This window comes from Laetiporus sulphureus (assembly GCF_001632365.1).
Source record: "Laetiporus sulphureus 93-53 unplaced genomic scaffold LAESUscaffold_27, whole genome shotgun sequence".
Lineage (NCBI taxonomy): Eukaryota > Fungi > Basidiomycota > Agaricomycetes > Polyporales > Laetiporaceae > Laetiporus > Laetiporus sulphureus.
In genome coordinates, this window is record NW_024468536.1 from 173,320 (window position 1) to 195,683 (window position 22,364).

General features: G+C 52.7%; 7 protein-coding genes across 7 annotated transcripts; 4 read left to right on the forward strand and 3 right to left on the reverse strand.

The window, feature by feature from the left end:
* The first annotated feature begins 2,298 nt into the window (after window positions 1–2,298).
* On the forward strand, window positions 2,299–3,327 carry LAESUDRAFT_727180 (uncharacterized protein). The gene is made up of 2 exons (XM_040909178.1): window positions 2,299–3,224; window positions 3,296–3,327. The coding sequence occupies exon 1, from the start codon at window positions 2,680–2,682 to the stop codon at window positions 3,040–3,042; it is 363 nt and encodes a 120-aa protein (XP_040762971.1). The 5' UTR covers window positions 2,299–2,679; the 3' UTR covers window positions 3,043–3,224; window positions 3,296–3,327.
* Window positions 3,328–4,246: 919 nt separating this feature from the next.
* Window positions 4,247–4,630, forward strand: LAESUDRAFT_715033 (uncharacterized protein; the record flags this gene model as incomplete). The annotated part of the gene is made up of 2 exons (XM_040907112.1): window positions 4,247–4,426; window positions 4,499–4,630. 2 exons carry the CDS (start codon window positions 4,247–4,249, stop codon window positions 4,628–4,630), a joined length of 312 nt encoding a protein of 103 aa, XP_040762972.1.
* Window positions 4,631–5,183: 553 nt separating this feature from the next.
* On the reverse strand, window positions 5,184–8,066 carry LAESUDRAFT_781133 (Noc2-domain-containing protein; the record flags this gene model as incomplete). Its single annotated transcript, XM_040913850.1, has 12 exons — window positions 5,184–5,331; window positions 5,408–5,993; window positions 6,055–6,224; window positions 6,306–6,494; window positions 6,577–6,690; window positions 6,755–6,941; window positions 7,007–7,097; window positions 7,164–7,269; window positions 7,327–7,562; window positions 7,611–7,698; window positions 7,748–7,814; window positions 7,867–8,066. The coding sequence occupies 12 exons, from the start codon at window positions 8,064–8,066 to the stop codon at window positions 5,254–5,256; spliced, it is 2,112 nt and encodes a 703-aa protein (XP_040762973.1). The 3' UTR covers window positions 5,184–5,253.
* A 169-nt stretch (window positions 8,067–8,235) lies between these two features.
* Window positions 8,236–10,583, forward strand: LAESUDRAFT_702422 (MT-A70-domain-containing protein). Its single transcript, XM_040906481.1, has 5 exons — window positions 8,236–8,833; window positions 8,892–9,237; window positions 9,288–9,399; window positions 9,460–9,762; window positions 9,820–10,583. Exons 1-5 carry the CDS (start codon window positions 8,439–8,441, stop codon window positions 10,431–10,433), a joined length of 1,770 nt encoding a protein of 589 aa, XP_040762974.1. The 5' UTR covers window positions 8,236–8,438; the 3' UTR covers window positions 10,434–10,583.
* LAESUDRAFT_235454 (uncharacterized protein) lies at window positions 10,469–14,406 on the reverse strand. The gene is made up of 23 exons (XM_040901673.1): window positions 14,199–14,406; window positions 13,857–14,077; window positions 13,709–13,799; window positions 13,478–13,645; window positions 13,262–13,416; window positions 13,157–13,209; window positions 13,066–13,090; window positions 12,870–13,009; window positions 12,718–12,815; window positions 12,641–12,663; window positions 12,485–12,586; window positions 12,317–12,428; window positions 12,212–12,256; window positions 12,038–12,154; window positions 11,972–11,983; window positions 11,744–11,915; window positions 11,587–11,689; window positions 11,418–11,531; window positions 11,324–11,360; window positions 11,119–11,264; window positions 10,946–11,061; window positions 10,815–10,895; window positions 10,469–10,753 (listed from the first exon to the last, which is right to left on the reverse strand). The coding sequence occupies exons 2-23, from the start codon at window positions 14,037–14,039 to the stop codon at window positions 10,627–10,629; spliced, it is 2,220 nt and encodes a 739-aa protein (XP_040762975.1). The 5' UTR covers window positions 14,040–14,077; window positions 14,199–14,406; the 3' UTR covers window positions 10,469–10,626.
* A 251-nt stretch (window positions 14,407–14,657) lies between these two features.
* On the reverse strand, window positions 14,658–15,691 carry LAESUDRAFT_235506 (uncharacterized protein). Its single transcript, XM_040901674.1, has 5 exons — window positions 15,577–15,691; window positions 15,492–15,521; window positions 15,269–15,439; window positions 15,147–15,206; window positions 14,658–15,095 (listed from the first exon to the last, which is right to left on the reverse strand). Exons 1-5 carry the CDS (start codon window positions 15,617–15,619, stop codon window positions 14,875–14,877), a joined length of 525 nt encoding a protein of 174 aa, XP_040762976.1. The 5' UTR covers window positions 15,620–15,691; the 3' UTR covers window positions 14,658–14,874.
* A 311-nt stretch (window positions 15,692–16,002) lies between these two features.
* Window positions 16,003–20,146, forward strand: LAESUDRAFT_235544 (leucine-tRNA ligase). Its single transcript, XM_040901675.1, has 10 exons — window positions 16,003–16,469; window positions 16,521–16,790; window positions 16,844–17,184; window positions 17,233–17,488; window positions 17,542–18,011; window positions 18,071–18,270; window positions 18,323–18,804; window positions 18,862–18,974; window positions 19,029–19,581; window positions 19,635–20,146. Exons 1-10 carry the CDS (start codon window positions 16,134–16,136, stop codon window positions 19,863–19,865), a joined length of 3,252 nt encoding a protein of 1,083 aa, XP_040762977.1. The 5' UTR covers window positions 16,003–16,133; the 3' UTR covers window positions 19,866–20,146.
* Window positions 20,147–22,364: the final 2,218 nt, after the last annotated feature.

The following is a 22,364-nucleotide window of genomic DNA, read 5'->3' on the forward strand; positions in this document are numbered from 1 at the left end:
TTGTCACGGATGCAAGGAAGTGCTACTGAAGCAGGATTGGTCGTAAACTACGACCACGTCAGGTGTTGGACGGGTGCAGCGAGCCGCTAGTCCGGTCTGCCACCAGTCCCGTTAGTGTGCGCTGCAGACCAGGCACTTGCATTGTCAGTAGTGCCGGAGAATCAAGGAAGCCGGGATACTCACTGAGTGACGCGAATTTAGTACGGCTTCAGCTCCCGGGGGTCGGGTACCGGGCAATGCAGCGAGCACGCATACAGCTAGCCTGCGGCGCAGGTCCTGCGTTGTGGTCCGTTCGGACTAGTGGATGGTGCGAGGGTATGATTTACGTGAGGGTCGAGTTCAATTTGACTTGGGACGCTTCTTTCATGGAAGAAAGTGAGGGAGCATCAAATCTGGTGGCGGAGGCGCAGGAATCCCGGTCTTCGTGAGCGCCCCGGAGATTGGGCACGCGCTTGGTTGGCCGGATGCTGACAACGGGAGGCGCAGGGCTCCCAGTCTTCGTGTGCACCTTGGAGATTGATTGGGTGCTTGTTTGGCAGGATGCTAGTAACGTAACTGGGAAGCGCGGAGTACGGTCTCACCGGGAACGGTAGGAATGACTCACCTTGATGGAACATGGACAATCGGTCTTGCCCTGTTGTCACCTGAAGATGTCTCATCGCCGGCATGACGAGAAATCCTGAGGCTCTGCATGATCCCGATTTCGCGGTGCCCATATATGAGCTACATATGGTCCTCGGCTCGCGCTCGAAGATGTCCGAGCGCGCGCGTAGACGCCCTAAAGACCGATCAGGTGAAATGAAGCAATATATCCACACTCCATTGTCCTAGATACACGGACATTGCGTGGGAGATGTTCATGCAGCGAGGGGGTTCCGCTTGATGCTTCCTGCCAAGGCACAGGTCGTAATCGCTGTCGACAAATTCAACGCTAGTTAGATTCTGTCAGACTACGGCATGAATCAGCTTCCCGCAAGTGAATCGTTACGACATGGCTTCCCCGTACATCAGTCATACCGGCACGCGCTTTTTCCTTGGGAAAGCACAGAGACTGTCATCGCCTTCAGCTGCATCATTGATGTCAGAGCAGCGCGCGGCGCGCTTCAGGAGAAACGGAAGATTCAGCGCTGGCCCTGCACGGTCGCTTCGTGCCAATTTGCAAGGAGTTAACGCGCAGGTAATGTCCGATGCGGCTTCAATGCTTCGCGGCACCATGCGCGGCTATGTATAGCAAGCATTGGACTGTGGGACAAGGACGATCATAGGGGGATGTATTGTTAGGGCATAGTCCGGCTTGCCAAGATGGATGAGACACCTATCGTTACACACCCACGCGCCCAGACGCCACTCGTGTCCCATAGGAGACTACTGCGCACACCTGATCAGATCGATGTGCCTCTGAGATCGTTTGCATGGGTATGGCGGGAGCGCGTCGGGTGGTCCCGAGGGAGAGTAACGTAAGCACCTCCCCCAATGCCAAAAGAGCGGGGTTATTTCTCCTGCTCTGAGCCCAGAGTGTAGCCCCACTATCAGCATGTCCAGTGCCACTATACCTTGCATGCTGATCTTCTCACAGCGTGACCTCAGATGCACAGCCTGTATCGTAATGCGACTGCGCTGTGTTCGTGCACTCCGCGGCTGCGAGGAACCTGGGGTGCGGCATGAAAGGGTCCGCGTCTCCCGGCACGACCGCGTTGTCGCCTTAATATACAAATCTCAATTAGTTGAAATGAATGCTCACCAGCGTGGATGCCAATGGGCATGGCACGGAGAATCCCGAAGCAATATAGATGATCGGAGTCGATGCTTCTGTAATTCGATAGGATGTCGCTGGCGGATACCAATGCTCTGGTGCCTGGCTAAGAGGCTAACGTCCTAATACAAATTGGCGGCGATCAGACGTTGCGGACGCGGGTGTCTCCGGTGCGAGGCTACTGGAGTTTGCCGTGCTGTGAAAAAAATGGAGGAAATTATTGACAGAGACGTGGAGCCAGTCGGTGTCTGCCGTGGATTTGATGTTGGAACGCCCCTACTACTAAGCAACACATGAAACAATCAGCGTGCGGGGTTTCGACATGCGAATTGAGTGATTTGAGCACCGCTCGCTCAATGGGGTTCTCATGAAACAAACCGTTGGATCGGTTGATTAGCGATCATCCCCGTGCATGAGATCACAAGACGTATGCCATCCTACCATGTGTACCCTTTGAAAAATGTGTGTTCTGTGGTGGACCATTGCTCAGTCGAAGAATTTCACCAGAAACTGAGGTTGTATGTTACTGTATGATAGAACGTACCGGTAGTATAGATGTGAGTTGTAAGCAGGCTCTTCCGTTCTCTTTTTACGTCTCTCTCCTCAAGGAGACCCGAAGTGAGACTCTGCTGCACGTACGTAGAAACCATTTCTCCTGATTTCCAACTTGCAACATCGCGGAGCTGCACTCAGTTAGCGGTAGGGGTGTGCAGAAAGTCTGAAAATAGATGTCGGAAGGACATACATATCTCCTCGAATGATGCACATGTTGCTACACGCTGTTCAGGCTGAACGTAACTTGCTGCAGGACATAGGTTCTGCCGTGAGAGCAGGGTCAGCCCAACCGATTTCCGCCTATTGCTTAGTACTCCCATGCACCACTATCTTTATCGATGACGAGCGGACATTGTTTCCCTTCTTTCGATATGGTGAATGAGCCTGTCTCTCGGATTCGAAGTGCAATGGCCCCAAACGTGCGAATCGCCTATATAGACATGCCGCCGCCTGCCGCCGGGCTGGATGACGCAACTCCCACATTATGGGAAGCGACACCGCCATACAGAAGACCAACGTACGATCGATATCTTATCGCACGTCTGCAGTGGTCCAACGTGGCACGATTTTCGGCGTCTTGCGAAGACGCCTTTCAGAACAGTGAACGATGTTGCCGACTTCACAGAAGGTGTAAGAAAGCCATGCAGGAAGTGACCACGGAGAAATGCGGAACACAGCGGGAGCGACGCTGCGAATTAGAAGGTAACAAGGCTACGAAAGATGAACATCAATAGTTACGAGCGAACATCTGACAATTGCTTCCGGCCATAACATCAACATTCAGGTGAGACGGACGAACCTTGCGTGCGACACTGACCATTCCAGCCAAGCGTTATCACACAGCGTGGTGAAACGGTACAACGGACGGAGTAAGCGAGACGCATGTGAGAGCAAATCGCCAGGTCCTGAGATTTCGCTAAAGACGGGAAGAAAACGGAACAAGAGCTAAAATTGACACGTCCGAGATGAAGAAGGCAACAGACATACCGCGAGCATGGACATCTAGGGGTCGATGAGCCCTGTGTTCATGCCGTTTCCTGCTGGTGGAGTTTCAGTCGGCCGTTCGCGAGGAGCAGCGTCTGATGGACTTGATGCTCCGCGACCGGAGATATCCATGCCTATCGATGCTGCGAGAAGAAGTTTCAGCGTCGCACAGCACATGGCTTCTCTCTCATCGATGCGCATAGCTTGTAGACTTCGTGAAGCACAGAAGAGGGTCTGGAATGGCACAACGACAACGTCATCCAAATCAGCGGGAAACTGACGTCTTGCTGACGTGGCAGAGATAATCAAGACTTCGAATAGAAATTTCAAAGACGACAGGGAGACCTAGAGCAATTTTTGAAGGCAGACCGGCAGTGTCCATTTTGCTAGTGGATTTCCAGATCCACGCACTGCTTTCCTATCGGATATTAATTTTGCGAGCTGCGCAACGTGCTGCATGGCGTAGCCCGTGCGAGGCTGTCCATATTGAGAGTATTCTTGCTGCAGGGGTTCGAAGGAAGTATTGTGAAGCGTCGCTTAACGAGAAGGCATTGTTCGCACGAAAGCAGTACGGTGGGTCCTGCAAGGGAGCCCAGAGCAAGCTGGTTCGAAGGAGATCAATTAGTAAGACACACTGACCTGCGTGGATGTGCGTTACCCGGCGTACTAATGATAGACGGACAAATCCACGCTGGAAAGTTAGTCTTCCAAGTAGTCTGGAAGCTCTTAGAATGGACGACATGCATGCATACGAACGTCCTAGACCTGTATATTGACTATTACCTACTACGTTGTGACGCAAAACACTTGCCATTCATTAATGGCAGTTGGTTGCGGCGAAGTAGACGGCGAACTTTTAGCTATACGGTCAGCTGTTGTTAACGCTTACGTAATCCGGTCACGGAAGACATGAGGCGAAGATGGCGTTGAAGGCGGCGTTGAACAGCAGCATCCATGTCGGCCACGAAGCTCAGCCAGGAACTGCATAGTATTGCTGCGACATGGCATGTGGACCCATTCCGTCCGAATCTACAGCTGAAGAATTTCCTGGACTCCCTCGCGGATCATCCTAATCTCACAGCCCGGGCAGTCCGGGCAGCGAGCGCATTGCAGAAAAACGAGTTCCAGAAAAGAGTAAGCTCGGCTGAGTCGCTTCTTCTGCCTTCCTTGCGCGGTACTCACCGTGGAATACCGTCCAATTCTTAGTACCAGCTATCCGAGAAGATGCTAAAGCCCGCATCTATGCCCCACCATTATGACCGTTTAGTCGAGGGATACGAGAAGAGCGCCAAAGGCGTCGGCAGACCATGGTGGAAGATATTCTTCGGGGTTTGGTAGCGGAGAGGTAAGGGCCAACCTCGACGTGCCCAGAATTATCTGCTGCGAATGCTTACGCATGACTGCATTCTTCCTGCATCGTGTCAGGATGAGAAGAAGAGTTCTAAAACAGATTTCGGGGCCCGCTAGGGGTGCGGCTCTGACATTGTGCAGAGATTTTCTTCCGTCTCGGGTATCAGCGGTCGTCAGTTCACGAATAGAAATGCACGTCGTAAGTGACCGGGCTGTCTCAACATATCGTGATCCCGCCACTGACGCATGGCACGGGCACGCCGTCGATTCGGATTCCATACATACTTCACGCGATGGTCGCGAGATAAGTCGCTCGCAGTTTACCTATGAGAGGTCGGAAATTACGCATCACAAGGGGTGTTCTGGTTCCTGGGCATGCTCTTACACGAGAAGTTCATACAGCTCGGAACAGAGGCATCATCTCCGCTCCACTGCTTCACCGTCTCTCAAATTCCCAGATTCAGACGGATGAAAAGTACTGGCTCTCCGTGTAATTGGCGATGAGAATAACTACACCATTAGCACCCTAAAGGGGATCCGCACGCTCTCACAACTCAGTAAAAGCCCAGAGGACAGAACGGAAGGGTCGTCGAGACTGACTCGGAACAACGTCAACCATGGTCCGTCGCACACGATGTTATGGCTTCCAGCAGGTCATTCTTCCAGAATTTTGTCCTCCCTTCCCTCGCCTGCAATATGTGCAAGAGGTGAGGAGTCAGTAACCACGAAGGGATCCACGCGATCACCGCCGTCAAGTAAACGCACCTTCTCGACCAGCCTCCGGCGCTTTTCCCGTGCTTTCCTCTGCACCTTTACATACTTGCCTAGCGGGCTCTCCTCGACATTCACGCCGCCCTCCCACGCCTCGATCTCAGCCATGCGTCCCGGCGCGAACGTCACGCCCTTACGCCGCTGTTCGACCCACCGCGCGCTTTCCTCTACACGCTCGACGAGCGCCTTTGCCACCCCTGTTTCCTTCGTCCGCCACTGCGTGCCCTTCGCGGCTTTCCGGAGCATCATCACGATCGGCACCACAATCTCCGGGAATGCGATGCTGCCCTGCACGGGCGCACTCGCGAGGTACTCGCCGAGGAGGAACGCAGTTTCCTCGGCGAGCCCCTCGGTGTACACACGCGTCTTGAGGTACTGCTGCGGCGCCCGGATGTTTGTTTCGAAGTCAAGCGGGCGGAGCGTGGACCCTTTTGGCTTAGAGGAGCCCGAGAGCGTCGATGTGAGGATCGGGAGGAGGTATGACGCGAGCGGGACGTAGGTGTGCGTGTGCCGCGTCAGGTGCAGCAGCGAGCGGACGATGTGGAGGTGGAAGGGGTAGGAGCGTGGATTACGGATCAATCTAGGGGCGATCGCGTGCGATGAGTGACACTTGCACGATAATGGATGGATGAATAGCCTACTTCATGGAACCGAGCGACACTTGCACCAGAGGGTAGATGAGCGGTTTCAACTCGCTCTCCTCACCGTTCCTCTCCATTAATGTCTCCTTGTCGCATGCCCTGGCTAGCACCAACGCCCAGAAGTCCACGCAATGCACATATTGCCAATTGTACACTTGCTTGTATGCCTCCTTCATCGCATTACGTAAGGTTAGGCCATATTATTAGTCGGAGCGCCAGTTAATACATGGAGGTAAAGGGGGGGAGCTCACCTTGCTCTTCACCTTCATGCTGTTTCGGAGGTGAATCGCGAGTTGACGGATGTATCCAAACGCATGCTGGTATGCTGTTGCGTGGTCCAGGCAGTAAATCTCGGATGCCGAATTTTTCATGAGGTTGATAGATGGCAGGGTATGCGGTGACGTCGACTTGCACGAGCGCACGAGCGTCAGGTAGGTATTCTGTACACATTATAAGTGAGCGGCCAGGAACTATCTGCCAATGCGGCAGAAAGGGATAGCATGCTGTGGCATTGATACGTACCTTGAGCACCAAATCCATGATAGACGCATCCGTTGCTAATGCAAGCCTACGTACCGCGACGAATGCGGCAATCCGTACGCCGTCTTCCGCGGTTGACCACAGGTCTAAGCATGTCTGCACCACACAAAATGGCACTCTCAGTATCGCAAAACTCTATTCAAACTGCCAGGATACGCACCCTCAAGTAGACCTTGACAGCTTTCCGGCTGCCAGTCACGTACGGCACGAGCTTCGCACTCTCCAAGATAGCCAGGCGCAGCATCTCGTTGTCGGTGAGCTGCGTGAGCAGGTGCATGATATTGTGGAAGTATGATAGGATTAGCTTTTGCAGAGTCTTCCACTTCGGTGTCTGGGTCGGCGCCTTACTGCCAAATGTTCGTGTCTCGGATCAAACTCGCTGGATATAAGCAAGAAACCTGTATATACGTACAACTTGCCGCTCGGGAGCGTCTTGTATGGGCAGTGGTGCTCAAGGACGACTGGGGTGTACTTGAGGGTGGTGGTTACAAGCTTGTTATATACTGGGCAATACGTATGAATACATGAACGAACATGATGAGCGAGCAAGCCGAGGGAGAAAGACATACCAGATGAGCTGTCAATGGTCCACTCGAAAACTTGATCCTCCTCGTTCATATGCACAGCAGAGCGGAATGCAATGAGTAATTTTCGTAGAGCCCGTAACGAACGTTGCTACATGCAGCATTGATGAGAAACATAGTGAGACAAGAGCATCGTGAGGGAACGCACCTCGAGCAAAGCCCGTTGCCATTTCCGCAAAATCTGCTTTGTGAGCACCGGTGCCATGTCCTCCTGCATGGCATCTCCATCCTCCTCCTGCTCGCCTTCATCGTCATCCTCGTCGTCGGAAACGGCATTGAGATGGAACTCGAGCAGCTCCTTGTCATTTTCCTGAAGATATTTGTAGAACTCGGGGTCCTTCTTGGCTAGTTTTGAGAGTTCGAGCAGATGCGCCTCGCCTTCATCTATGGGATGATGAGTGGTAAAGGATACAATGCATAAACCGAGCTGACCATCTAGATCGTCCACTGAGGCGAAAGATCGGTTATCATCCTCGTCCTCATCTTCTTCGGTACCCTCGTCCGAACCGACAGCTGAACCCTGCAAAAGTCAGAAACATAAAGTTAAATGATGTTACTTTGATGCATACCTCGTCCGAGCCATCTCCCTGCATGAAAGCTCCTCCAAGGAAGTCATCGACAGACATTCCCTTGAATCTGCCGTCGGGTCAGGGCATGATGCGTAAGAAACGGCCGTGAAACATCTCACTTTTGAGACTCCTCCTCTACACCGGCCTCATCATCGTCCTCGTCCTCGCCTACCGGTATTTGCCTCTCCTTGCCTTTACTCCCCTTGCGCTTCTCCACCTTCTTCTTGAAGTCCCGGTGTTTCCGCCGCGCCTGTATCGTTTTCTGGAGCTGGCCGCTCGCAGCAAACTTTCGCGTCGCTTTCGTTGATTTTTTTCCCATTGTCACGCGGAATGATACGCGCAGCCAGCGAAGAAAGGGTTACTCGAGGTTACTCGCAGCAGATTACTTTTGTACAAGCTAAAAATCAGATCTCAGATGCGTTGCACATCACGTGACCATCTCCTCGATTCTGCCGGGCGCTAAAACGCGCGGTCCACACCCAGGAGTTGCGACGAAGTCGCACTACTCAACTTCTCTTTCCAACCACTCCCCATGCGACGTTCTCCTACATTATAACTGCTTACCAGAAGCTTACAATATCGCTACGCGTTTCAGCCCACTCATACGTCTTTGCAAGCCGAGTACTGCGACTATTAGGCGAGTCTCCTTCGACATCACATATTTCTCCAACGTTTCTGTCGAGCTGCTACAATGACTCCGAGTGCCTGCGATTGCATTGCATCGGCAAATGAGCTCCTGACTGTACACTCAGCCTTGGTCTCTCGCATCCGCGCTACTCAGAAACAGCACCGCCGGCAGCTCAGGACACTTCCCTCGCCTCCATACGGTCTGTTGAGATTGCCTCTGATCCCATCTCCTCCACTATCTCCGTCGCCTTCACCGCCATCCTCTCCCGTTCTTGCACCAAGGCCGAGGCCTGTCCGCCAAGACCTGCCTCCCGCGAAGCGCGCCCGGGTAGCCCGATATCACAACTACGTTCCTGAAGAGGAGACAATTCGAAATGACTATTCTCAGCGGTACGTCGATGGTGGAGAGTGGCCGCAGAACTGGGTCTTAGGTGCGGACCCTGAGCATCGGTTCGAGGAGTACGTAACTGGTCTCATTTGTTAATGGTGAGTGCGAGCTCATCAGGTACGCGCGCAGGTACCCGAAACAACAGCGCCTGCTTTCTCTAAAGAAAGCATCGGTCGCACAGTATGCACTACCTCCTACATACCTTCCCTTCTCTCAACTTGTGACCCTCCATCCGTCCAAATTTGACGTCATCCTCATCGACCCGCCGTTTTCGTCATCATTCACATGGGACCACCTGCAGGAGCTCCCAATACCTACTCTCGCCGCAGACCCGTCGTACGTGCTCATGTGGGTAGGCAGCGGAGCGGGCGATGGTCTCGAGCGCGGACGCGAGGTAATGGCGAAGTGGGGCTTTCGGCGGTGTGAGGACATCGTGTGGGTCAAGACGAATCACACCAGCAACCATGGCCCGGGGGTACGTCCAGCTATTCTGCGCCTCTGTTCATCTCTTATAGGGTTTCCCAGACAGATCCACCAACCACGTCCTTGCTGACGCGCACGAAGCAGCATTGCCTGATGGGCATCCGAGGCACCGTCCGACGCTCGACCGACAGCTGGTTCGTGCACTGCAATGTTGGTAGGCATTCCCTCTACCAATGACCCGTCTTTCTTCATTCTTATGCAATTCGCTCTACAGACACGGATGTGATGATCTGGGAGGGCGACGCCTCTGACCCGACGCTCAAACCGCCCGAGACGTACACACTCATTGAGAATTTCTGCCTCGGCCTGCGGCGGCTTGAGCTGTTCGGGCGCGCGCGCACGCTGCGCCGCGGTTGGGTCACTGCACTCGCGGAGGGCGAGGAGGAACGCATCGAGGAGGGCCTGTCGGTCGACTCGGACACGCAGGAGGCGGCGACACCGTGGAACCGCGAATCATGGGAAGTGGGAATCAGGGAACTATCGAACGGCGGGAAGGCGGTCGTGCCCATGACGCCCGGTGAGTTGTGTGGTCCCGATCCAGTTGAGCTTCGAACTGACTGATCGTCGACGCCAGAGATCGACGCCCTCCGTCCAAAGTCTCCCGTCCGTGGCGGTTCCACAAACATCAATGCTGGAATGGGCGCCGGTGCAGGGCTCGCGCAGGCAGGCGCATCCGGCGCGCTCACCATGCCCATGAACCCGCCACCAAACCGCACGGGCGGGTTCCAGAATCAGAACCGCATGATGATGCCACAACCGATGATGCCAATGAACGCGCTCGGCGGGGGTGAGATGGGCAACATGGGCAACGTGGGCAACATGGGCAACATGGGTATGATGGGCTGGGACGGCATGATGGGGATGCAGGGCATGGGCGGGATGGGAATGGGAATGGGCGTACCACAGGGCATGGGATTCTCCGGGTTCGATGGCGGGATGGGCATGGGCTGGGAGGAGCAGTTTGGGGGTGGTGGAGGGATGTGGGATGAGGGCATGATGGGTATGGGTGGGATGGGGATGCAGGGAATGGGAGGGGGGATGATGCCTGGTGGGATGAATGGGATGGGCAATATGGGTGGGATGAACAATATGGGGAATATGGGCATGGGCATGAATGGGGGCATGGGCGGCGGCATGGGTGGGGGCATGGGCGGATGGGGAGGGGACGGATTTGAGGGAGGTTATTGATTGTCCGCGACTTGCATGATGCATTCGGATCTCTTTTATTACATTCCGCATCGTCCAAGGATGGGTATATGTATTAGTTCGTGGTATCCGCACAAGGTAAAGTAGTGTACATGTACGAAGATGTAGCACGTATTGAATACATGGATGAAGAAATACATCTGTCTATGTAAGGTGAGTCGCAAGGTTCATAATGCTATCTTGGTTTCTGCGAGCTGGGCTGACTCCGGCTGCGGGCTTGGCTCTGACTGCGAGCCTGATTATTGAAGTGTTCGTCGAGCTTAGCAAAGAACTCCTCTTTCTGCTCAGACGACCATCTATTACTGGTTCACATACCAATCATGAGCTGACAAGACAACGATCTCATTGGACGAAAATACTCACAACTTCATTAGGAACTCCGGTAGATCTGTCGAGTCCGCGATGTACCCCAGCTCGATCATGGACGTCTGGCGAGCTCGCATCCTGGGATGACTGTCATTGAACTGTACGCTGCAGATAGGTTTATGACTCACCTCTCCTCCGGAGTCTGCTTTGGCTTGTGATGCGCACGTATTGGAGGCCATTGTTCGTTGGCTGCAGGGGCTTTGGCGCCCTTCGCTTTTGTTCTAGGCCTCGCCTTCCTCGCGTTCTTTGTCCCGCATACCCCCATCACCAACCACTCCCTCCCTAGTAACACAAAGCTCACCTTCATGACAAGCTTGAGGTTCTTGAACTTCTCACTTTCCACCACATTTTCTGCGATGAGGTCTTCATTGTGATGTATGTATGTTACCCCGACGTCCCTCAAGATCTCCTGGATATCGTCGTTTTTGCCCTCGCGTTGCGGCGGACCTGTGGAATGATGGGGAGCGAGTGAGAAATGATATTATTTGGCACGAGTGAGTACTGACGATCATCGAGCAGCAGCTCATCAAGACCGCGCAAGTCCTTTGTTTATCATCTATGGTGAACACCATCGTCACGAGATTTGTCATCAGAACTTACATCCTCCTTAGGTTCCTCGTCGGCATCGATGACCTGCTTCTTCCCTTTTTTGCTCTTCCTCGCGTCAACATTGGCCAGCGACCAGTTGAAATCGGAGATGATGGCCCTCTCGATCTATAAACATTCGAATGAGCAAGCGGCTCGTGCGCGAGGATGTGTGAGGACGTACTGCTTGCTTGGTAGCGAGAGTATTTTCACGCAGCGTGAAAATGTTCTTGATGCCAAACAGCTCTCCTTGCTTGTCTTTGTCGCCTTGCACGCCTTCGAAGTACCTAGTAGGATGAGCATTGATAGCATGCCTTCTGCTCCAGAACAGACGGACTGACCTAGTTTGGAAGCTGGCGTTGTAACCAACTTGCATCTGCTGCTGCTTGTACACTTGACGAGCATATATCAGCTCCTCGATAGATCCCGCACCCAGAAGCCTGAACACTGAAACGTTGCGTGTTTGTCCAAAGCGATAGGCGCGGTCAATCGCTTGCAGGTCGTGCGCCGGGTCTTTGAGAAATGGTAAGTGTCACACACGCAGGCCGAAGTGATAAACGTTTGCTTACTCCAATTCGGATCTGCCATGGCGTTCGTGAATCAAAATCATAGTCGAGGTGAACAAAGGGACTTACCGAAGATCACTACTTTGTTTGCTCCTGTCAAGTTCAATCCCGTTCCACCGGCTAAGGTCGAGATCAGAAACACGAATACATCCGGATCTTCGTGGAACTTGTCAATAAGCGACATTCCTGATCACCAGAAATAAGCAAGGCTTGGACGCGCAGAGAGCATAGACGATCACGTACGATCAGACGGTTTGGTAGATCCGTCTAATTTGACAAACTCAATACCTGATGGGAATATGCTGCAGGTGAGAGGGTGGTCTGAAGCATACATGAGAATGAACTGACTTCGTGATCTCAGATGGAAGTCGAGCATGTCCAATAACTTAACAGATTTAGTGAAGATCAAAACCTTGTTCAGAGGGTCCTTTCTCCAATCTTCCAACAGAGATCCTAGGACCTGGAATGGCGTGTCAATGTTTGCATATGACTGCTCGATGTAGACACTGAACGCACTAGCCACTTCCCGCAGAATTCTGGAACGAGCATAGCGGGACCATACTTAGGTGCGGAGCCCTCGCCAAAGACGATCCTCGATAGCTCCCGACGGCGGATAGTCTGCGTACCAGAATAGTGAGACATAGTATTACTCGTCAGGTATTGGGGCATTACCTGTTCTTGGGTGTCCGTTGGGGCTGATGCGGATCGTGAGTATTTCCTAATCGAATAATTCAAAGGAAAAGCCTCACAGGGCAGAATTAGAGCCAAGTGGTTCGAGATGTTGATCAGCGTTATCAAGTATCTGAATAAGTCGCCCTTCTTAAATGGATGACAGCATTTCTTCCGCCTGAAAACCAGTATCAGCATGAGCGGAATCAATGCGTGTCAGACGATTCTTAACGGTTTCCGTGAGCCACAATCACATCGTTCGTCCCTCCTTATCATATTTTGGACGGCCTTGGTGCTAAGTATGCGTTTATAAACTTGAATCTGCATGTTGGTCAGTGGGCAGAATACTACTTGGTCATCCTTTTGCGGCAGCTGTGAGACAGGTATGTCAGGATTTCTAGTATTTCCCAATCGAGCTGATCGCATACCTGATCCTGAATGATCTGCTTGGTCCTGTATCACAATAGAAAGGTGATGTTGAGACGATATATTTGTACATTTTGAATACTTCCTGCTCACCTCCTCAGGAAGAAATTAGCCAACAACTTGGTCTTCAGAATCTGTGCCACGAGCTACGAGACGGATCGACTCAGACGTTGTGGGTGTATTCAGCCATTCACTTACAACCGCCTTCGTTCTCTGCTCGACGCTAGCACTCTTGCTCTGGCCAGCATTTAGAGGCCGAGAGACATATCCTTCCCACTGACGTTTTGTTCCGACGCTTCCCGGGTTCACCCAGTCGAGGATAGTCCAAAACTCTGAGAACGAGTTTTGGATGGCTATTGGAGCTCATTGTGTCACGACAAGCTGACAGATGGAGTAAATGTACGAAGGACTCGCCTGTGCCGGTGAGGCCAAACCGCGTCGTGCAGGCGAACTGATTGAATGCCGTCGCCAGCGCCGAACGAGGGTTCTTCACGCGGTGAACTTCATCAACGATGATGATAGACCAAGGAAGATCGTCGAGCAGTTCAATATCCTTCCGCGCCGTTTCGAAGGAAGTGATGACTATATGCGTCATAAGTGGTCAGCAGGCGGAAGATGCATCTCGATTTCTACAGCATCACGCACGAACGTCCAGTCTTCCGAGCTTAAAGTCACGCAAGACATCTGTGCGTTCCTTCGGAGGTCCCGTATATATGCCAACTTCAAAATATCCCCACTAGCCGCAAGGTCCTAAGCGCCACCCTACCAAGGTACCATGACACAAGCGGCTCACCGTCTCGAATTCCCTCTCCCAGTTCCCGACTACGGAGCTTGGCGCGATGATGAGACATGTCGGCCATGTCTGGTTGGCAGGCGGCAGGGTGTGACGCTCCCTCCAGTCCGGGTAGATGTCCTGTAGATGGGATACGTGTTTTCGCCGTCGGTCTATGTCGCGATTATCCCCGTGCTTTTGCATGATGGCGGAGAGGAATGAGAGTACTTGGATGGTTTTACCTGTGCAGTGTCATTGACCTTTGTGATTCTAGGCTGCAGAAACATATAGCAGGGAACGTACCCTGATAGTGAGAGGATTAGCTGCGTGAAATTTGGAGAAGTCAAAGCATGGCTTGCTTACAAGGCCCATATCGTCTCCCAGCAGACCGCCCTTGCCATCGTTGTGCCGTTCCCAGAAAAATCGCACGCCCTTGCGCTGGTACTCCCTAAGGAATGTGTTGATCCTTGCAGGTACCGCATGTGTATCGTCGAGGAACATGGGACCTAGATATTTCTGTCCAGGTTTGAGGGGGAATGTCGGACGAGGCTGCATATACTAATACAATAGATGATGCCTCAGTTTGATCAAGATGCTTCAGTCGCGACCGGAGGCTCACCTGATCAGCAAACTCCTCAGCCTCGCTGTCCGACTCAGTCTCAGAACCTGAATACACCGCGACTTTTCGAAGATGGGAAGGAGGGATGGCTTTCTGGTTCGTGGATGAAGCTTGGGTGGATGCTGCAGCTGTAGAATCTCAGTATGTTGGCGTTCACGATTGCTCCCTTATCTCTTACCTGTTGTTTGTGTTACAGGGTTCGCTGAGTCCACGTCACTCTCAGACTCCGTCTCCGACTCTGTGACTGATTCACTCAAGTTGTCGAGCTTGGGCTTCTTTGCCAGTGGAGGATGGGCCCCAAGCGAAGGCGAGGATCTTCGTTTCGCTGAAGAAGCTAAGGGAACCGGCTGTGCTTCTGGGGCTGACTGCAGTTCTTCCTCTGTCTCCGGCTCTGGGACAAGCATTGCTCAGGTACAAAGTCTACGTGCCTTTAAAGATCATACCTGTCACAGATTCCTCCGTGGCTTCCTTGTTGCTATTATCAGGCTTCATTAAAGCAGCCCAGGTCTTTAGAAGGATTGGTGATTCATCATCTTCCTCTGCTGTCCCTGACTGTCCCTGCAACTCATCATCCGTATCGTTCTCGTCGTTAGCTTTGTCTTCATCTTCGTCTTCCGATGCAGAATGAAGATCGAGATCCTCTTCAAGTGCTTTGAGCTATCAATACTGCAAGTTGAATAGAAGACGCTCACTGAAATATTGCGCGAGTGGATTGTGATACGTTATAGCAGACGATTTGGGAGCTTTCTTCCCTATTATTTGCACAGTGAGCAGTCATCAATTACCGACCATTGGCGACACTGAAGTCCAGTACCTCTATTCCCTTTTGGCGCCTTGATTCCCTCTAGTACTGAGCCCCTGCCTGTCCTTCCCTCGGAACCATGCGAGGTCTTCGGTGACATTGACCTACCTTTCGACCTTCGCCCCCTTTTGGGTGGCTCATATGAAAATGAGCCAGGGTTAAAGTCAGAGTCCGAGTCGACTTCTGTTTCATAGTCTCGCAAAAAAACACGCCGCCATATATGAGCCACGCTCACCTAACGGAATGGGTCTGGAATGGACGAATTCTACGAAGATTTTGATGTAAATGGGACCTCGCTCGGTAGCGGATATAATGCTCACTCTGTCGCGACTTCGATGTGATCATCTTGAGATGCGTGTTCATGGTTGGAACAAAGCAACTTTGGCATTGAGTGGTGGTGGCAAGGGTGGCCAAAGTGCAACCAGAGGCCAGATTAGATCTTAGATCGCTCAGACACGAAACTCAGCGCGTCTTAATCACGTGACAATAAGACGCGGTCACGAGGCGCTTGCGCACAACCTACGGGGAAGCTAAGAGTGAGGGGGCATGAACTTCCGTGATGGTTCGAATGGAATATAATGCAACGATGCTATGCGAACTGCTTGTGGCGGGGCCAACGGTCCCGTTCTATAGAGGACGAGAGTCTGCAGTGTCCGAGGTCAATTCTCCCCATAAGGCAAGAAGCGACCCCGACCACTCTGTTTCCCGAAGTCGCTGCTTGAAAAAGTTGGATGCATATGACTCGAGCCACATCGATCACACACAACGTCTCTCAGGGAAACATTTGAAGCACTGCTTTCTCTCGATCTTGGTCACCATTCTTACTCTTTGGCGACGTGCTACACGTCCCACTCATCTACCGGGCTTTGTCCGAACCATGGCTTCCGCAAACACCATTGAGCTTGCTCAGACTGGCAAGCGTGATCTCCTCATCTCCCTTGAGAAAAAGTACCAGGAGCAATGGGCCGCGGAACGCGTATTCGAGGTCAACGCACCGACTCCGGAGGAGACTGCGGGACTCTCTCCTGCGGAGGTCAGGGAGAAGTTCCCGAAGTGGTTCGGTAACATCGCATATCCCTACATGAACGGCTCGCTGCACCTCGGGCATGCTTTCTCTATCTCAAAAATCGATTTCGCTGCCGGCTACCAGCGGCTCCTTGGAAAGCGCGCTCTGTTCCCTCTTGGCTTCCACTGTACGGGCATGCCGATCAAGGTGAGTTCACGCTCGATCTATTTGTACGTGCTCACCTTATATCGAATGCAGGCTGCCTCGGACAAGATCGCTCGAGAAATCGAGATGTTCGGTTCTGATTTCTCTGGATACAAGCCCGAGGATGAGACGCCAGTCCCGGCTGCCAGCACGTCCGTTGCACACAAATCGGTGGACAAGGCGAAGAAGGGCAAGATCGCGGCTAAGGCAACTGGTCTGCGGTACCAGTTCCAGATCATGGAGTTGATGGGCATTCCTCGCGAAGAGATACCCCAGTTCGCGGACCCGTACTACTGGCTCAAGTACTTCCCCCCGATCTGCAAGGTAAGTACCGTCCTGTTTTCCTGCGCCATGCTCTGATTCTTCAGGTTGAATAGAATGACAACAATGCATTCGGATCACGCATAGATTGGCGGCGGTCGTTCATCACGACGGATGCGAATCCGTACTATGACTCGTTCGTCCGATGGCAAATGAACAGGCTCCACGATATGGGTAAGGTAAAGTTTGGCGAACGTTACACAATCTACAGTCCGAAGGACGGCCAACCCTGCATGGACCACGATCGCTCGGAAGGAGAGGCTCTGGGGCCACAGGAATATACCGGCGTCAAAATGGAGGTAGTCAGCTGGAGCGAGGCGGCTGCAAAGGAGATTGAGGGCAAGCTTGGTGGTCGTAAGGCGTACTTGGTAGCAGCTACCCTGCGCCCAGAAACAATGTGAGTAAGATCTATCCATGAGAGAATGTACATGTTCATGCCCAGCAGGTACGGTCAGACGAACTGCTATGTCGGCACAGCGCTCAAGTACGGCGTGTTCGTGATCAACGACCAGGAGGCGTTTGTCTGCACATACCGTGCCGCACGGAATATGGCATTCCAGAAAACCACTGCTGTTCCGGGTCAGGTGCAGCAGCTGGTGGAGATCGAGGGGTCGAACCTCGTCGGCACCAAGATCAAAGCGCCGTTCTCTATTAACTATGAGGTGTATGTGCTGCCGATGGACAATGTCCTTGCGACGAAGGTGTGCATAGCACTTCTATTTTAATACTAGGTGACTTGACAATCGCAATGTAGGGTACAGGTGTAGTTACGTCCGTGCCATCCGACTCGCCGGACGACTACCAGACGCTGATGGATCTGCGCAAGAAGCCCGAGTTTTACAAGATAGACCCATCATGGGCCGCATTCGATCCGGTACCCGTCATCTCTACGCCCACATATGGTGACATGACCGCACCTGCGGTGGTCAAGAAGTTCAAGATTCAGTCGCAGAAGGACACCAAGCAGCTCGCCGAAGCCAAGGAGGTCGCATACAAGGAGGGCTTCTACAATGGGACTATGCTCGTCGGCGAGTTTAAGGGCCAGTCCGTGCAGGATGCGAAGCAGAAGGTGCGCGACAGCATGATCGCGCAGGGTCTTGCGTTCGCGTATGCGGAGCCTGAGGGGTTGGTTGTGTCCCGGAGCTCGGATGAATGTGTTGTTGCCTTGATGGACCAGTGGTATTTGGACTACGGAGAGCCGTCGTGGAGGGCGCAGGCAGAAACGTACGTGTCCGCACATCTCGTTCAATCCGAGTTTATCTGACGGTCGGTCGCTGCTGTAGATTGCTCTCGAGGATGGAGACCTACCACCAGGAGACGCGCAATGCGTTCGAGGGTGTCCTCGCGTGGCTTAACAAGTGGGCATGCGCGAGGACTTACGGCCTGGGTTCCAAGCTGCCGTGGGATCCCGCGTTCTTGGTGGAGAGTTTGAGCGACTCCACCATCTACATGTCGTACTACACCGTCGCGCACCTCCTCCAAAGTTCGTATTACTTCTCTTCTTCAATACACTCTGCTTATAGTGCTGCTGTTAGGTAGCATCGATGGCCAAAAACGCGGTCCACTTGACATTGCCCCCGAACAGATGACAGATGAAGTCTGGGACTACCTCTTCCGCGACCAGCCCTGGCCAGAAAACGCCCCGGTATCGAAGGACAAGATCGATATCATGAAGCGGGAATATAACTACTTTTATCCATTCGATGTGCGGTCGTCCGGCAAGGACCTGATCCCAAACCACCTAACGTTCTGCATCTACAACCATGCTGCATTGTTCTCGGAGGACAAGTGGCCGTTGAGCATGCGGACAAATGGTCATTTGATGGTGAATGGGCAGAAGATGTCGAAAAGCAAAGGCAACTCGATGACGATGCGACAGTGCGTGGAGAAGTTCGGTGCAGATGCTGCACGACTGTGCTTGGCGGATGCGGGCGATGGTATCGAGGATGCGAATTTCGATGAGAAGACCGCGAACGCAAACATTCTGCGACTGTTTACGCTGATCGGCTGGTGTGAGGTAAGTTTGTTGCAGATGCCTGCGCATTCAGCCTAACGCTGACTACATTACATGCAGGAGATGATACAAGACGAATCAAAGTTGCGATATGGTAAACGCAACTATCACGATCGTGTCTTCGAGGAGGAGGTCTACAGCCGCATCAACACCACAAATCAATGTTACGCTGAGTAAGCATTTACTCATCACGCACTGTGTCGCTCTTCACTTACCACTCATTCCAGTATGCAGTATAAGGATGCGATGAAGTATGGCTTTTATGAGCTGCAAAGCACACGCGACTGGTACCGCGAAGTGACTGCTGATGTGGGCATGCACGGGGACCTCGTCAAGTGGTGGATCCGCGCTGCAGCGCTTCTCGTCTGCCCCGTCGCCCCTCACTTTTCCGAGCACGTCTGGCGGACAGTACTCAAAGAGCCAAAGTCCGTGCACCACGCCCGGTGGCCGGAGCCCCGACCCGCAGACCAGACAATCATCGACTCGGGCGCATACATGCGTGACACGATTAAGACCATGCGCGATGCGGAGCTGTCGCTGCTGAAGAAGATAAGCAGAGGAAAGCAGGGCCATGCGCCGTATGACCCTACGAAGCCGCGCGCGGTGCGGATTTACGTTGCAGCCACGTTCCCCGAATGGCAAAACCAGTGTGTGCGAGCGGTCAAAGAGGCATACGTTGCCGAGGCGGACAAAGTAGACGACGTGAAGGTGCGCGAGCTGTTGACGCAGCAAGGGCTCATCAAGGATAAGCGCGTCATGCCTTTCGTTCAAGCATTCAAAGTAGGTCAAGTCCTATATCTAATACTACATCGCGTCTTATATGCGTCTATTAGAAACGTATAGCGCAGTTCGGTGCGCAGACCGCGTTCAACCGAACAGTGCCCTTCTCGGAAGTCAAAGTGCTTGAACAGATCCTGCCCTATCTGAAGAAGACCTTGAACCTGGTCGACGCTGAGGTCCTTCTGGCGGACGATGCAAAGGCAAAGGCAACAGACACTTTCACCAAGTCCATTATAGAGGGCGCAGAGCCCGGTAATCCTGCTTTCGAGTACCGAAACGTATAGGGTTAGATTGGTAATTACGGTGCGGTTTAAATACATGCTATGATCGTTTGATGGCTGTTTGCAATGGATTCACCTGCTGCACGTCTTAGCTTGCCGTTTCATGCAAGTCCATTTGAGCCTAATTCCGATGTATTATAAGTTCGAATCGGGCAATCACCGCCTTGACCATCGAGATCAGTACGTAGTCAACTTGCGCGGACCACTGACCAGTCTCGGTCCGACAGCAATATGGTATCCGTCCGCCGCTATCTGACATCCATCACAATAATTTCACCATGATTGCTCACGAGTGGGTTCTAGATCTTTAGGACCGAGGACAGCGGCGTCGCGGGCGTTTACGGTGCGACCAGGACAGCTTCCTGGAGGGGTCGAGGCAGCGTGATGAGGGCGATATGAAGTCCAAACATCTGGTACGCACAGGACTGAGATAACTGGATTGGTAGTAAGATCGTGGTGCGGCAAGCGAAGCCTCCTTCCGCGGCCGAGATACTACCATCATAGAGGTCATGGCCGCTGCTATGAGCGTCGTCATACGCGTAGGTATCCTGCAATTCAGAGCGCGTACAAGAGTGCTCATGTGTCGTACAACTAGGCAGCAGAAGCACATCGAGCGCGGTATTCTCAACCAAGTCGCGAATGGTGGTGAATTTTACGTTGAGGTGCTGCGCAGAGGTCGAAGATTCTATATGGTAACAGATTGCAACACTTGCGACGGCCGCGTCGACGGTTCTGTGGCGTGCCACAAGGTAGGCATGTGTTGAATCTCATGCACAACCTGGATGCTAGAGGTGCAAGTGGCAGTTGGAAAGATCCTCTGTCGCGTGGCACACGGAACGTTCCTGGTCTGGGGTGAAGAATCACGCTGAGTGGCCCACGAAACGAAAATGCCACTTCGGATGAAATCAAAGGCGCGGATTGGACGCCACTCGACGGTGACCGTGGCTGGGCGGCGATGCATCCTCGTTGGCCGTGACCTACGCGTACGCGTTGTTGTCGTGGGTTTGTCTTGCTACAAACGTACTTAACGGCCATCTTTCACAACTTCCGCTCACTCCACTGTCGACCTCCTCTCCTGCGTGTCACATACTGGGCATCTATTCGAAATGCGAGTGAAGAAAGAGGAACTCCCAGAACCCTCCCTCCTCGTCGACTCTCTCCCTTCCTTGTTGCTTACGCAGCACAGAAGAGTGAGGCCAGTGCGGCAGAGAAAATCAAAGCCATGGAGGCTGCGATCTGTTCGATTTCGACGGGAGCCTCAGACCTCAACTCTGCGTAAGTATCTACCCTCCTTTTATTAGTCCTTCAAGCGAAATGTTGTGGTATGCTCATAGCGCCTCGGCTCTTTTTTCTGGGCAGGGCACCTTCTCTACTTCTTCGCTACTGACCAATACATTAGGCAGGAGTGGGGAGGGCAGCGCGCTGAGAAGCGACATTGGGGAGAATCTTATTGATTGGAGTAGCCTCAGGACATGGGTCGCGTCTGAGGGTGGCAGAGAGTCAATAATCATAAATATGATAGTATGCCCCGACGACAGAGACTCCCGTTGAAACAATGCACTCCGATCTCAAATCTCAGGATAGGTTAAGATGAGCGGTTCCCCGTTCCACAAGAACGAATAAGTTCGACGATTACTTTAGGAAGCGAATCTCCTTCGAGATGGCCGTGAATCCTTCATCGCCATGCTATCTGAAGTTCGTTCTATGGAGACTTTCTTCTGCCAATTTAGGTTCTCTGCCATCCGCACGTATATAAGATGCCCTCTCGCTCTCGAATGAAGCCCCGATCTCCAACTCCAACTTCTCTCAAGATCTAATGACCTCCCCTAATCATACACACGCTCGCGCTCTCTCCGAGTGGAATCGTGTATATCAGAGTCGTCTGTCAGCGCTGTCTCAACTTCTCTCGGTGAACACCCATGCACAAACTCAAAAGTCGGCGGCACTATCACACATGCAAGGTAGTATCCCTGCACCACAAGAAAAGCGGTGCGGCAACCTCTCACACAGAGGTTGCATATATGTGCACTACAAAGAAAGTATCGATCGGTGACGCGAGAAAGACAAGAGAAGATCTAGCACAGTCTGGCACCTCCTCTAACTTCACTTTACTGGTGCCAATCTTTTCGAGGCTCTCGCCAAGACCCACTCGTTTATTTGGAAAGCCCTGAAGCCTGCAATGCATATCTGATGTCTTGAGAATCTCTGTTTGTGCATTGCCCTACCAGGCGGGCCGATGGGATAAGCATGCGGATTGAGTTGCGATGTGGTGATGGATACAACCACATCTACTGCGAGGATCTGTAAGTCAATCCACCGGCGATAGCGGTCAGTCTGGTGTACGGGGTCCGAACTCTCACTTTGCTCAACGTTTTGCGCGTGAACATTTGCAGGAACACCTTCGGATTGCGCATTCCCTCATCATGGCTACTCAAATGATCCAGCAACGAGTTTCAATATCGCACCACCCCACGGCACTAACAGTCCGCTCCTTGCGAGTAG